At 41.7% G+C, this 14,590-nt stretch overlaps 1 protein-coding gene across 4 annotated transcripts in view; it reads right to left on the reverse strand.

Moving 5' to 3' along the window:
• KIF20B (kinesin family member 20B) overlaps positions 1-14,590 on the reverse strand; it is an 84,004-nt gene that overhangs the window by 19,895 nt on the left and 49,519 nt on the right. For all 4 annotated transcript variants that reach the window (XM_039481902.1, XM_039481899.1, XM_039481901.1 and 1 more), the window contains 7 exons: positions 12,730-13,948; positions 9,939-10,077; positions 8,648-8,770; positions 5,548-5,608; positions 4,078-4,203; positions 3,660-3,796; positions 1,274-1,429 (listed from right to left, as the gene is read on the reverse strand). In XM_039481902.1, the coding sequence (XP_039337836.1) occupies positions 1,274-1,429; positions 3,660-3,796; positions 4,078-4,203; positions 5,548-5,608; positions 8,648-8,770; positions 9,939-10,077; positions 12,730-13,948 (1,961 nt within the window). The remainder of the gene's footprint in view (positions 1-1,273; positions 1,430-3,659; positions 3,797-4,077; positions 4,204-5,547; positions 5,609-8,647; positions 8,771-9,938; positions 10,078-12,729; positions 13,949-14,590) is intronic.

A 14,590-nucleotide genomic window follows, 5' to 3' on the forward strand; every position in this document is an offset into this window, starting at 1 on the left:
TTGAGGAAAAAACCTATCCGAAAGATAGTTTTAATTAAGATACATTATAGCTCAAAGATATCGCATCATGGAATAGGGATTATAAATTCTAATTCTATAGTATGAGACAATATATTCATGTAATGTTTAAGAAAAGTTTTGTAAATGAGTTCCAATAGTTCATGGATTAGGGACCCAATCTTATGGGGTTCCACAGGCTTCTGTACAGATTATTTAGGTTAATCTTTCTACCGACCCAATGGGACTCAGTGCTCGGTCTAGAAGATACCATCAGAGATGCTTAGTTTTGCAGTTCTCAAACTGTGGATTTGTGTCTCCAGAGGTAACAAACTTGTTAACAGCAAAAATGTTTTTAAATAAATAAATAAATAAATAAATAAATAAATAAGAGGTGAGAAATAATAGACCTCAACTCTATTGTCATTCTGCAAATTTGTGTACACAGTCAATCCCTTACCTCTCTCTAAAAGTGCAAAGTTTTAAAAAGTTCAATGAATAGAAGATTGTTGGGGGTGGAATAGATCTGGACAAGGAGAAGCAGTCTGGAGATAAATGTGAGAAGCAAGGGACATATGCTTGTTTTGTTAAAATATTATATGTTTGTGGTTGAAGAAAAAAATCCAGACTACTTAACACTGTTGTTTTAGTTAACTAAAACAATTTAAACGTCTATCTGGTGATGTTCTCTCCTCCGAATATAGCATGGTAAGAAAATCCTCCAAATATTAATGATTAACCTGTTGAATTGGAGGTAGTTCACCTCCCAGTGACTTCATAAATATCTGCTTCAATTACCTTTGGTAAGTGAAATAACCAAACAATCATTCATTTTCTGATATAGCTGTAAAACTAATCTGAAAAGTTTTCAGAATAGATCACTGTTTAAAAATGTATAGTATGTACCTTCTAAAAATGAAACCTATATCTATCTCTGAGTTGTGAAGAATATGTATTAAGGTTATAACAACCAACAAGAATGCACTTTTATGGAGAAATCCATGATTAAATCGAGTCTTTCTGACTAGTGATTTAAATCAAATCCACCCTATGTATGATAAAGAACACCACAAACTGACCACCTCCCAGCCTGACTTTCCTGTAAAATGACAAAAGAAGAAAGAAGAACTCAGTCCTCTGAAGTTCCAAATACACTCAACTTCCAAGAGGAGTTAGGATATCTCACAGGAAGCACTCTGCAGGATCAAGCCCTTTAATTTTCTTTGAAATCTGTTTAAAACATCATGAAAATTAGAACGGATGGTCTACTACTCACCACTTCTGTTTGTTGCTTTACGTGACGTTCTCTATCTTCAGCAAATTTTCTCATCTCTCTGTTTCGGTGATTCTCAGCTTCTTTTACTTGAGTTATAAGCCCCATTTTTTCTTCCACCCATTTCTTTCTGTCAGTTCTACACTTTTCTTCAATTTCCTGTGTTAAGTAATCAAAAATTTAAAGAGAGTCAGGTATAAATCTTGTCTTAGCCAGGGAGAAGGCTCCCCAAGGTTAGGCCGTTGTTAAATTGATAATCTTTGCGTATTGTAGGGAGGACACCCAGTTACATTTTTTAGGACAAGACAGACAAACCTAATAGTAAAACAAAGATATATCAATCCACCAACTGGATACCAGCATATTCCTGAAATAAACTTTTTCTTTTATTTATAAAAATAGCACAAAGTTTCTAAAAAAGACTTTTGGAATGGTATTATGGGATAAACATTTGTGTTTTGATCTACAGCAGCATACATAACTTTGTCTAATCATAGAAGGCTAGGATTGGAAGAGACCTCAGGAGGTCATCTAGTCCAACCCCCTGCTCAAAGCAGGACCAGCCCCAACTAAATTATCCCAGCCAGGGCTTTGTCAAGCCTGACCTTAAAAACCTCTAAGGAAGGAGATTCCACCACCTCCCTAGGTAACCCTTCCAGTGCTTCACTACCCTCCTAGTGAAATAGTTTTTCCTATTCAGACCTCCCCCACTGCAACTTGAGACCATTGCTCTTTGTTCTGCCATTTGTCACCACTGAGAACAGCCTAGCTCCATCCTCTTTGGAACCCCCCTTCAGGTAGTTGAAGGCTGCTATCAAATCCCCACTCTTCTTTTCTGCAGACTAAATAAGCCCAGTTTCCTCAGTTCATGAGGATAGGCTGAGGGAACTGATTTTATTTAATCCCAGGTACCAATCAATTTGTGCTAAAAATTTTGCCAACAAGAACCCTTGTTCCTGTCCTCTCCTGTCCCTATCCCTTGAATTCCCTGCTCTGCCGCAGAGTGAACTGCAGATGCATACTACTGCTCCCCCAGGGCAGAAGGGCAAAGAATACTACCCCATAGACTACAAAGGCAGAGGCACTGAGGGAAAGTGATGAACATGTTTCACTTGAAGAATATCACTTCAGCCAACATAAACTCTGCCTCCTTTACCGTAAGAACCAAAATGACTGTCCACAAACCTCTTTGCAGGACATTCTCCCATATAACTGGTCAGCAACTGACAGGACTGAACCAGTAACCCAGGTACCTACAGAAACGCAGGTCCACTAATTTCTCAGAAAGTCACATTGCTATTTCTATCTTCCCTGCCGGATATAATTTTCCTCAGAACTAAGGCATCTGTAGAAGGCAGGGTGCAAGCTGGATCCTAGAGCAAGGCAACTAGTTGCATTTCTCAAGCATGCAGTATGGTTACCTGGCTGTCACAGCACAGCTAGCCTTTGAGGCACGGGAAGCCCAAGGCCCTGGCTCTTTCCTCATCACCCACCTGGTTTTGGCAATCCATTCCTCTGCTTTAATTTTTTTTTTTAAAAGAAGTTTCCACTCCTGGCTCCTTGAGAAGACAGCGCTGAAGATGTAAATCACATGGGCTGTAAGTCTATTACTGATTTTTTCGTCTGTCACAGATTTGTGGTCCCATGGTCTGGTCTTAAAGAACCTCTGAAATGGGAACTCCCAGTTTTGCAGACATGCCCAGATCAATTTACAGCTGTGGGAGGTCATGCTGCCTGATTGTCCTCAAGCTCCCTGGTGCAGAACCAGCTCCTTTGCCCAAGGAGTCAAACATAGGTCACCACCATAAGGGGGTGGAGTTAAGGGTCAGAAGGCAAAGTTCATCATCATAAGAGACAGTCTAATCTGATGGACTAAGCATGGGACAGAGCAGAGGTTCTAACTGCAGGTTTGGCATAAACACCTTCCATGGCCTTAAGCCTTTTTGCACTTGCATCCCTGTTAGAATTGCACATTGTGAACGTTTCATATATGAAGTGTTAAATGTTACCATCTACTAAAAGGATAGATTTTGTATTTTCTAAATAGTTGTGGTTATTAGAAACGTTATGAATAGGATGTGGGCAAACTGATGGAAGAAAATGGCAGGCAGAAAAGTAAAGAAAGTGTTCAAATGATTTAGTGGTTTGGCCAGAGCCCAAAGAGAAACCAACTCTTTTGTGAAGAAAGGATAAGGACTGGTTAGACATGTCATATATGCTGCACAGTACGTAGCAGTTATGGAATAGTACTTCATCTTTCAGAAGGAAGTTCCTTTACTAGTGAGACTCAGTTCGCTCACACACTTGTATAACATGCCCTACACGATATAGCTGCTTGCCTGCTTTAAACTGAATTCTCTGTGTTTAAAGTTAAGTCACCAAATTTTACCTTAAGTCTTTCTTGTAGACTGATTAGTTCTCCACTAACTGCATCTATGTTTTTGTCCTCATGTTTGTTTATTTTTTGTTGCCACTCTCTTTTATTCTTCTCCAGCTCTTTATATTTCTGCTTCCATTCTTCCAGTTCTAGTCAGAATACAAGAAGAAATAATGTGGTTTGCATCAATTTTAAACTTCTTACCACATTCACACCCTTCTTGTAGTACAGCTCCCACATCCATCAGTCACAACTATTGCCGGAGCGAAGATATAGCAGAAATGCCACCACTGGGCCAAATTTAAACAAAACTCCAATGGTGTTATGGATTTGGTCCAATATAATAGTTACAAACAATGATAAAAATGGAGAATTGTTCCTAAGCATCTACAAAGTATGTTTTTGCTCCTATTCTAGATAGGTAGTTTACCAGAAACTAATCTCTCAGTCTCTTCTAATTTGGCCTCTAGCACTTGATCTTGTTCCAGCTGAGTCTGTTCTTGTTCCTCCAATGTCAGTCGCATGTCTTCAATTATTTTCTCTTTCGCGCGCAGATCTGAAGATTTAAAAATAGATTTAAAAACGAGGCTCCTTTTTCTCCCTACCATTCTCCCTCAATTTAGTGTGCCCATTAAAAGCTCTGGATCCAAAGCTCTGTTACAAAATTCAAGAACGCATTTACACTCTGCTGGCCAGAGTTCTCAAACTCGGGTGTCCCCACCCACAAGAGTAACAAAAACTAAAATCCAATCCACCAGCAGCAAAGGGCTTATCCCAAAAGGAGATTTGGAGGAAGAGCATTTTGCCATTTGAAAGTTTCCTTGTGAGTGTCTTTTTCCAATACTATATGAGAGGGGAACCACTGTTCAACTGAGGTACATTCATCAAGGCTGCAACATGTAACTATCATTAAGGCTAAGTTTTTGTCACAGATATTTTTAGTAAAAGTCAGGGACAAGTCACGGGCAATAATGAAAAATTCACAGAAGCCTTGACCTGTCCGTGACTTTTACTAAAAATACCCAAGACAAAATGGGTAGGCTGGGCAGCTGGGGTGTGGGGAGACTGGGAGCTCCAGGGTTCCCCGCTGCAGCTGGGAGCTGCCAGGGTCCCCCTACCACCCACAGCAGCCAGGAGCTTTGAGGGTCCCTCTTGCCTCCCACGGTGGTGGGGATCCCCCCTACAGCTGGCAGGGGCTGGGAGTGGTGGGGCCTTCTTGCCACCTGTGGCGGCTGGGAGCTCTGTGGATCCCCCCCTATCACCCATGGTGCATGGAAGCAGTGGGGATCCCACCTGCTGCAAGGTCCCCCCTGCTGCCCAGGGTGGCCAGGAGCGGCAGGGGAGCTGCGGGGCTCCTCCCTGCCACCCGCAGTGGCCCAGAGCTGCGGGGATACCCCACAGCTCCCTGCCGCCTCAGGCAGCAGGGGATCCTGTAGCTCCCAGATGGCACTGGCTGAAGTCACTGGGGCGTTTGGAGGACACGGATTCTGTGACTTCCGTGACCAAACCGCAGCCTTAACTATCATTAACCAGTCAGAATTTTAATCTTTGAGATTTTATTAAAATGGCAGCTCTCACACCTCCTCAGACTTTTAAAACGTTGTAAGTGTGACTACAGCAAACCCACAATCTCTCTCCAAAAATAAAATGAAAAAGGAGTTTGGGATTTATATCCTTTTCATCATCTCCTTGCTTTCTAATAGACCAACTGACATGGGCTAAACAAAACTGCAGCTCATTACCTGAAAGTTTTAAATACTAGGTTTGGAAGTTGTTTTATCCAAACAATATTTTTAAAATGTGAATATATTAAAACCCTTTAAGCAAATTATTTACCCAACAAGAACCCATTATGCTGCCATTTCATGACAGGATATGAACAAAAATGGCTATTGCTTACCTTTACATGCATTCTGGTATTGTTTTGAGATTTCTTCTATCTGCTTATTACCCAACAGTTCCTAAGTAGTACATCAAAAGGAAATTAGTACTAATACATTTGAAAAAGGACAATTACAGGCAAGTCTCATCTTAGGCAGGGGTTCGGTTCTGCGGTTATCGCGTAAAGCGAAAACCGCATATAGCCAAAATCATATCCCCATGCCCTTTAAACCCCACCTGCAGCTCCTGCAGCTGGGCCGGGGGGCATTTAAAGGGCTCCACCGGGCTCCCCGCCGCCCTTTAAATGCTGGCCCCGGCCCCGCCGCCGGAGCTGTGGGTGGAATTTAAAGGGCTGCGGTGGGGAGCCGGTGGAGTCCTTTAGATGCCCCTCCCCCACCCCCCCGCCGGAGCTGCAGGCGGGATTTAAAGGGCTCCGCCGGGCTTCCTGCCGCGGTGGGGAGCCCGGAGGAGCCCTTTAAATTCCACCCGCAGCTTTGGCAGCTGGGCTGGGGCTGGCATTTAAAGGGCCCGGAGCTCCCCGGTGGCTGGAGCCTCGGGCCCTATAGTTCGCCACAGGGGCCACCAGCCACCTCTGCAGCTGGGAGCCCTCTGGGTGATTTAAAGGCCCTGGGACTCCCAGCCACAGCTGGTGCCCCAGGACCTTTAAATCTTGAGGCCACGCCCCCCAACTCCGGCCATACGCGTATAGTTGAAATCGCGCACGTTAAATGCGCGTAAGTTGCGAGAGACCTGTACCTGTTCCGTAACTGGCGTTCTTCGAGAGGGGTTGCTCATGTCTATTCCCCAGTAGGTGTGCGTGCTCACCACGTGCACCGGTGCCGGAAGTTTTTCCCTTAGCAGTACCTGTGGGGGGGAGCGCTGCTGCGACCCCTGGAGCGGTGCCTCTATAGTGCGCTATAAGGGGAGCCTCGCGCTCCCACCTCCCTCGGTTCCTTCTTGCCGGACGAACTCCAACAGAGGGGAAGGAGGGCGGGCTGTGGAATAGAAATGAGCAACACACCTTGAAGAACGCCAGTTATAGAACAGGTAACTGTCCTTTCTTCTTTGAGTGCTTGCTCATGTGTATTCCACAGTAGGTGATTGCAAGCTATGTCTGATGGAGATGGGTAGGAATTCACAGATTCCCTGGCTGAAGCACAGCTCTACCAAAGCCAGCATCATCCCTGGTGTGGGAGACAATTGCATAGCGCAAGGTGAACGTGTGCACTGAGGACCAGATAGCAGCTCTACAGATGTCCTGGATAGGGACATAGGCCACAAAGACAGCCAACGAGGCCTGAGCCCTTGTTGAGTGCGCCCTCACAATAGGTGATGAGGGAATCCCTACTAAGTCATAGCATGTGTGGATGCACGATGTAATCCACCGGGAAAGCCTCTGGGTGGAGATTGGTTGACCCTTCATGCGCTCGGCTGAAGCAACAAATAGTTGCGAAGACCTGCGGAATGGCTTAGTCTGGTCCGGATAAAAAGCCAGTGCCCTGCACACATCAAGCGTGTGGAGGTGGCGTTCTTTGTTAGAGGCATAAGGTTTGGGGCAGAGGACAGATAGGAAGATGTCCTGGCCCATGTGAAAAGCGGAGACCACCTTAAGGAGGAATGCAGGGTGTGAGCGGAGCTGCACCTTGTCCTTGTGAAAAAACGCGTGGGGGGGTTGCAGGTCAGGGCCCTGAGCGCCGAAACCCGCCAGGCTGACGTGATAGCCACGAGGAAGGCTACCTTCCATGAAAGGTGAGACCATGAGCATGTGGCTAGAGGCTCGAACAGGGGCCCTGTGAGGTGGGATAATACCAAAGTTAGATCCCACTGAGGAACAGGGGGTCTAGCATATGGAAAGGACAGGTCTAATCCTTTGAGGAAATGCCTGGTCATGGTATGGGAGAAAACTGAGCAGCCCTGGACTGGCAGATGGAATGCCGATATAGCTGCCAGGTGCACCCTGATGGAGGAAGGTGCCAGGCCCTGAGTTCTAAGGTAAAGGAAGTACTCAAGGATAAGTTGGAGTGGGGCAGACATTGGGGAAGTACCCCGCTCACCTGGAGAACCTGGACCACTTCGCCAGGTAGGCCTGGCGCGTGGATGGCTACTACTTTCTAGGAGGACACGCCTGATCCCTTCCGAACACCTTCTCTCCTCCACATCTAGCCATTGAGCAGCCAGGTTTAAAGGATCTGCAGATCTTATAGTGGTCACTACAGATTCACCGAAGCAGCGGAGACAGTTGGTGTGTGGGTCACTTCTGGGCATCGAATGCCTGCAAGTTGCACAATTTAAACCCTGGGGCACAGGGCATGCCCCAGCCTGAACGCTAACTAACTGAACTGAAACTTGTTGAACTTATGAACACAGGTACCACTAACAACAAACAACGAGTTCTGAGACGAACTGCAGCGAAGCGAAGCTGGAGCAAGTAGTTCCGATGCACCTTCACTGGCAGCAAGGAGGAACTGAGGGTGGCTGGAGTGTGTGGCTCCCCTTATAGCGCTACAGAGGCGCCACTCCAGGGGTCGTAGTAGTGCTCCCCTTGCTAAGGGAAAAACTTCCGGCACTGGTGCATGTGGCGAGCATGCCCACTATTGCGGAATACACATGAGCAATCACTCAAAGAAGAACAAAGATGCACACTGGCATTTGGTAAGAGTCTAGAAAGTCTCACTCAGAGCTTTATTATGTAATGAGCTGATACTTAAGAGTGAAGAAATCTGGAATATGTAGCTTTTCCATCTACCAAAGAGGATTCTCATAGCCAGTCTACTGGTGAAAAAGAGAAGGTATAAACTGAGGTACTTAAACTATTTATCCAGATGCTTCAAGCCAGTATAAGAACATTTGCAGATCAGGTCCTTGCACATTCATCTATATATGTACTGGACACTTAGTTCTATCAAAGGCAATTTGATGAGGCACTATTATGAGAAGGTCTTTAAAAATGTTCTTGTCCATTAAGTTAATTTTAGCATGGTTAGTTCTATTTTAGCCTATTTCCTGTGACTGCCTTACTGCTTAGAAACCTTCTTATATCATTAGAAACTGATAATTAGCAAATGAAAAATGGAGGGCATATCAAGTCATTTATAAAACTTAAGAAATTTTTAAAATACCTTTCTAAGTTGCTGGATTGTCCGCTGTTTCATATCTAGTTCCTCAGCAAATTGGTTTTTAGTTTTCTCATGTTCATTAACTTTGCTTCTCAGTAATTTCTCCTCTGAACGCATTGTGCACACCTGCAAAGCAGTCCATGTCATAAAAGGATAAACAGAAGTCCACAATTAATTGTCCTATGTTTGTTTGGTTTTTAGATTTAGATGGCATAAATGGATTGTATTTACTAATAGTATTTAATATGTTTACAAGACAAGCTTTCAAATAATTAGACAATTCTCCATTATTCTGAAAAATGCAGGTGCAATATACTACATTTTCATCTTAATTAAGAAAGAGGTCTGATCACTGAATGGGAAGATTTACTGTATTCAACAGATATCAACGCAGGTAGCTTTGTCAAGTAAAAATTTCAGCTATATGTATAAAACTAAGAAGCTAATCTTGTAATTTTAAATGGTAGAGTTTTTAAAAAAAAAATTGGTTGACATTTGATCTCAGGCCTTTCCTGATGCTTCACAAGTGGTTCAGCATTAAATATTTAGGATGCTGGTTAGATGAAGGACAAGAAGCGCTATTGTCCTGGGCAGACAGCAATACATGTAATTGATCACTAATGCAAGACTCCACACTTTAGCTTCTATTTAAAATGCAAAATGGCTATTGCTTGCAGTAAGCATTCCATTTTCATTATGCTACTGCTTGGTAGTTACATATTAGTCACTAATACAACTAGAAGTTATTCTCTTTCTTTTCCTTTCACAGATCAATGGAATTTGTAACCTTCATTTTTAACAAGCAAGAGAAACAAAATTAGCACTCTCCCTTTGCCTCCCCCCAAAAGGCCAATCAGTGTGTTATCTGCATAGTGAGTCTGGTCTCCATTAGTCTAAGAAACGGAAAGTCCTAAAGTTAGTCCTGTAAAACAACATATTCCACAGTGACACATGATTAGATTAGTCTGGAAAGTTCTTCTCAGTAACCTGATTCACCATTATTTTCAAGTCATCTTGAACCCATTGCAAACACACTACTAGCAAGAATGTTCTTCCTTTCAAAAGATGAGTTACTGTAGTTTTCTCAGTAGCTTATGGGTTTTGTATCAATATTTTTCAGGTTCACTTTTACTCTAGGTTCAGAATTCTAAATCTAAAGACATTAAAAATATTGTTTGAATATTAAATGCTTTAACAATTCATATAACCAAAGATATTTGAGAGCAAATATTTGATTAGCAGAGCCCTACATTTAATCTGCAAAAGAAACACATTTTCTCTTATGATTACAGACCTCTTTCTGCACTTGCTCAATTTGTTTCTTAGCATCAGCTAGCTTTTCTTTCAGATCTGTATACGCCTCATCTTTCCTCTGACAATCCATTTCTAGACACTGTATGCAGGCAGAACTCTCTGAGAGTTCTTTATTTAACCTGGGGGTGAAAGGTGGGAAAGAGAAGGAAGGATTAAATATCATTAAGGAAGTTAAAATAAACTATTATAGAGGGAGGAGTTTGTTCCAAACTTTGGAATATTCCAATATCTAAAATGGCATCAACTCTTGTTGGTTTGGCAACTATTTGGTGAAGAAATCAGTCAGTTATCACATCAAGGAAAATTTGGGCCCTACTATTATTAATAGCACTTTTTCTTGAATCTATATCTTGGAGGTTAAAGACTCTCCTAATCTCACAATTCCCAGGAGTATTTATTTCATGAAAAATATTTTAAAAATGGCTTTACCTATATCAAGATTGGATCCTGGGGGTCTGTACTATACTCCAAAAACTATCCCAGGTGAGCCTCTGGTAGCCTTCTTCCCCAAAGTTATTTTGATCCAAACAGACTCTTTTATGCATTCCATCACTTCTATTTTTTTTAGTGTACTTCGTCATTAATATACAATGCTACTCCACCACCTTTACCATCATTTCTCTTTCCTGAATAGCACCTACCCTTCAATACATGTACTCCTGGCATGACTGCTCTTTCACTTTATATTATCTTTATAATATTTGGATTCACTTCCTGCACCAGTAGTTCTAGTTCCTCCATTTTGTTACCCAGGCTCCTTGAATTGGTGTACGAACATCTTAGTTGTGTGTGCTTGGGTATGCCCAGATTCCTCATCTGATTAGGTAGTCATTCTACTGTCAGAATCACCTACCTGTTAGCTTAACTGGAACTCTTTCCTCTTAATGTCCATTCTCCTACACACTGCTGTTCTTTTCTGCATTGCTATATTCTCTTTCTTGATTTTCCTTCCGGTCAATATTAGAATCAGGTGTGGAAATTACATGAGCATCTCCCAACCACCTCCCCCAGATTCCTAGTTTAAAGCTCTTTTAATCAGTTGTGCTGACCTCCATTCCTGAAGTCTATTTCCCTCCCTACTCAGGTGGGAAAGAACTGTCCTTTGTCTGTGAAGGCCTCCCAGTGGTCAAACATTCCAAAGCCTTCCTTATAGCACCACTGCCTCAGTCATCTGAGGATCATCATAATCTTGTTTTACCTTTGTTCTCCTCCACCAGGGTCAGGTAAAGGGGGTGCAATTATGCCTCAGGCTGGTTCAACTCTCCTACACTCATTGCCTGTTTAAGTTTTCATACTACATCCATCACCAAGTTATCCAAGTGTTGTTAGCAATTTTTGGTAATCATATAACAATTAACAACATTTTAATATTTTGGACCTACGTCAAGAGTTACCTGCTTTAAAAAATTGCCTTATATGAAGCTTCTGCTCCAACATTTGCACCTTCTACTCCAAAAAGGTTATTTAGTATCAGGATTTCTCACAGATAGGCTTATATAAAAAAGTTTTTCTTGCCTATGGTTTTCCAAACAAGAAGTAGATGGTAGATGAATATTAACAGAGCTCCAACAGCAGAGAGCATTTTAATACAGGAACTACTTTAGTTCACAGAAAGAGATTGCACACAAGTGTAGTCTACAATAATTAGGTATACTACACTGTACGGTATTAAACTGATGCAGGTATTAAACATACCAGGCTCCCCTTATTCACATTCTGAGGGCAGGTCTACACTAAGGGCGGGGGTTGAACTAGGGTACGCAAGTTCAGCTACGTGAATAGCGTAACTGAACTCAAAGTACCCTAGTTCGAACTACTTACCCGTCCAGACGCCGCAGGATCGAAGTCCGCGGCTCCAAGGTCGACTCCACCACCGCCGTTTGCAGTGGAGGAGTACCGGAGTCGACCGGAGCGCGCGGGGAGTTCGAACTATCGCGTCCAGATTAGATGTGATAGTTTGAACTCCAAGAAGTCGAACTCACCGCGTCGACCCGGCAGGTAAGTGTAGACTAGCCCTGAGTGCGCCTTAAACACAAGCTCTTTTCTAGAAGACACTTGAATCCAGGGGATAAAGTAAATAAAATAAATACTCATGATTGTACCATATTTACTTAGCCTGAAAAATCATTAAGCATCTATGTCCATTTCACTAGTGGAGATATAATTTATAGTTAGAAATAACTGTTATAATTAGGGCAAAAAGATGCATTGTCATAAAATGCAAAAAACCTGATCAGACAGACAAAGAATCTCCACCAGACAAGATATTCTACTGTGACTTTTAGAGGGGGGAAAAAAACAACCCAAAACACAATCTCCCCCTCCCCCCCAAAAAAAACCCAAGCCCCAAAACCTAAATTTACTACACAAGGTAGGTACATTGTAGAAAATGTGGAGAAGTTAGAAATAGTTCTCTATTGAAAACAAGTTAGCACACTTGGTACAAGAATTGCCTTGTAAAATGGATTGCTTTTACTGCTAATTACAAGTTTAATTGCAGTATCTACATTTGTACTCATTTTTCCTTCCATGTATTGGTGCTACAGGCAGGAATTTACTTACTGGGTTTTATACACTATCAAGACATACAATTAAACAAGTGAAAAAATAGCCAGTAATGTGTACAAATGATTTTCTCAAAGAGAAATTTTAGTATTTAAACCACTTCTTGGCAGTTTAATCTGGATAAGTACCTGAGTGTTATTTGGAACTGAGCGGGTGCACATTCAAACTAGATTTCATATCAAGTGTCTATTCAATGCTGTACTTACTGTTCTGTGACTTTTTTTGATTCTTCTTCTTTTCTCTCCTTTTCCTGAAGTGAATGTTCAATAGTTTTCAAGTTATTCTTCAATTGTATGACTTCCTCCTTCAGTTTTGTTTCCTGATCGTTTAAATCTTGGATTTTTATTTCTGAATTCATACATTTCTTTTCCAAGTCTTTTACATCACTTTCCATCTTTAAAATGATAGAGTCTTTTTCCCTAAGTATTTGTTCTAGCCTGGCTGCATTGTCATCTTTAGCCCTATTAGATTCCAACAGGCATTCAAGTTCTTTTATTCTCTCCTTGTGGCTGGCACTTTGTTTCTCAAGTTGGGTAATTGCTCTTCTATCTTCAGCCCCACGTTTTTCAGACTCACACATTTTTTCCTGTAATTGTTCTTGTAACTGATTAACAAGGTTCTCCTTTTCCTTTATGGACAAATTACTCTGATTTGTAATGTCATCCAATTGTACTTTTAGTTGATTGTTCTCACTCTCCGCCTTACTGATGCTCTTTTGTAAATTTTCAACTTGTTGAAGGAGTTCTTGGATCTGATTACTTTTTTGGGAAGAGGCCTTAATAATTTGCTTGCACTCTTTCCAAATGCCTTCAATACTGCAATGGAAAGAGCTCTCTCGCCTGACATCTGCAATATTAGATGTTTGGCACTGTGTGTTTAAGGAATGCATTTGAATTTTCTCTGGTTTATCTTTTTGAGAATCTTCCAAAAAATCCTTTAGATTGACCAGATCAACATCTATAGTACAAGATTCTAAATCAAGTTTATGCAACTCGTCTATCTTTGTCTGCATTGCTTTTATTTGTGACACTTTGACCATGATATTTTGACTAGAGGCTTCTACCTCTTTGGTCAGTTGTTTAATCTTCTCCTCTTGCTCTTTATTTATAGCTTTTTGTATGTCTAATTCAGAAGCTATTTTCCCATAACTAGCCTGACACTGCTGGAGTTCCTCACTTAAACCAGAAACCCTTTCTTTTGAAGAAGATAGCTCTAGGCACAAGTTTGCCATCTGTCTACTGAACCCTTCTTTTTCCCTTTTTTCATTTGTAAGTTCTTCTTTAAATATAGCTAATTGACAGTCTAGAGATTCACTTCTTTCCTGTAATGCTAGTATTTCTGCCTCTTTTTCTAAAATGTTTTGTTGCATTTCTTCAATTTTCTTTTGCTCTATTGCATCACCTTTACATGCACTTCTAATGGACCCTATAAAAAGAAAAATAAGTATCACTTTATTGCTCTTGAAAGCAAAAATATTAATAATTATACATACCAAGAAATAATTTCCAAAACTTTGTGGGAGATTTTGGCTGATTTAGTAAACCTTAATTATGCAATACTTCGAAGTTTGGCCTTTGAAAGTGACCCCAAAACCTGGAAGCTACTTGTTTGAATGGTACTACTGATAGCATCTGCCTTAGACTTCCAGACAGGGTGTGCATTATCTAGATTTTCAGTAAGCCAGAATATGAATGGCTTGACACTGATTTGGGCTCTGTTCAGGTTCCCAATCTGCTGCAGTGATGGTAAAACTTTGTGATGTCTACCGCACACACACACACAAAAAAAACCTACCTGACAGTCAACCATCCCCCATTTTCCACCTTAGCTGGTCCAACAATCTTACATCCTACAGATACGCCCATCTGCCAGATGCAGAGAGAAACTTGGAGTTTGCTGGATTGTGTAAATGGTCTACAGTTCTGCCACAAGCAATAACTGTTTGCTGAATCTTTAAGTAAATGGCACCTAATGCCTTTCCATCATGTGCTGAAGGTTTGCCTTCCCAAATCAGCTTCTGATTTGACACAATGGCAGCTTAAGGGTTAGTAGAGAAGGTATATTGGA

This window comes from Mauremys reevesii, linkage group 7 (assembly GCF_016161935.1).
Source record: "Mauremys reevesii isolate NIE-2019 linkage group 7, ASM1616193v1, whole genome shotgun sequence".
NCBI lineage: Eukaryota > Metazoa > Chordata > Testudines > Geoemydidae > Mauremys > Mauremys reevesii.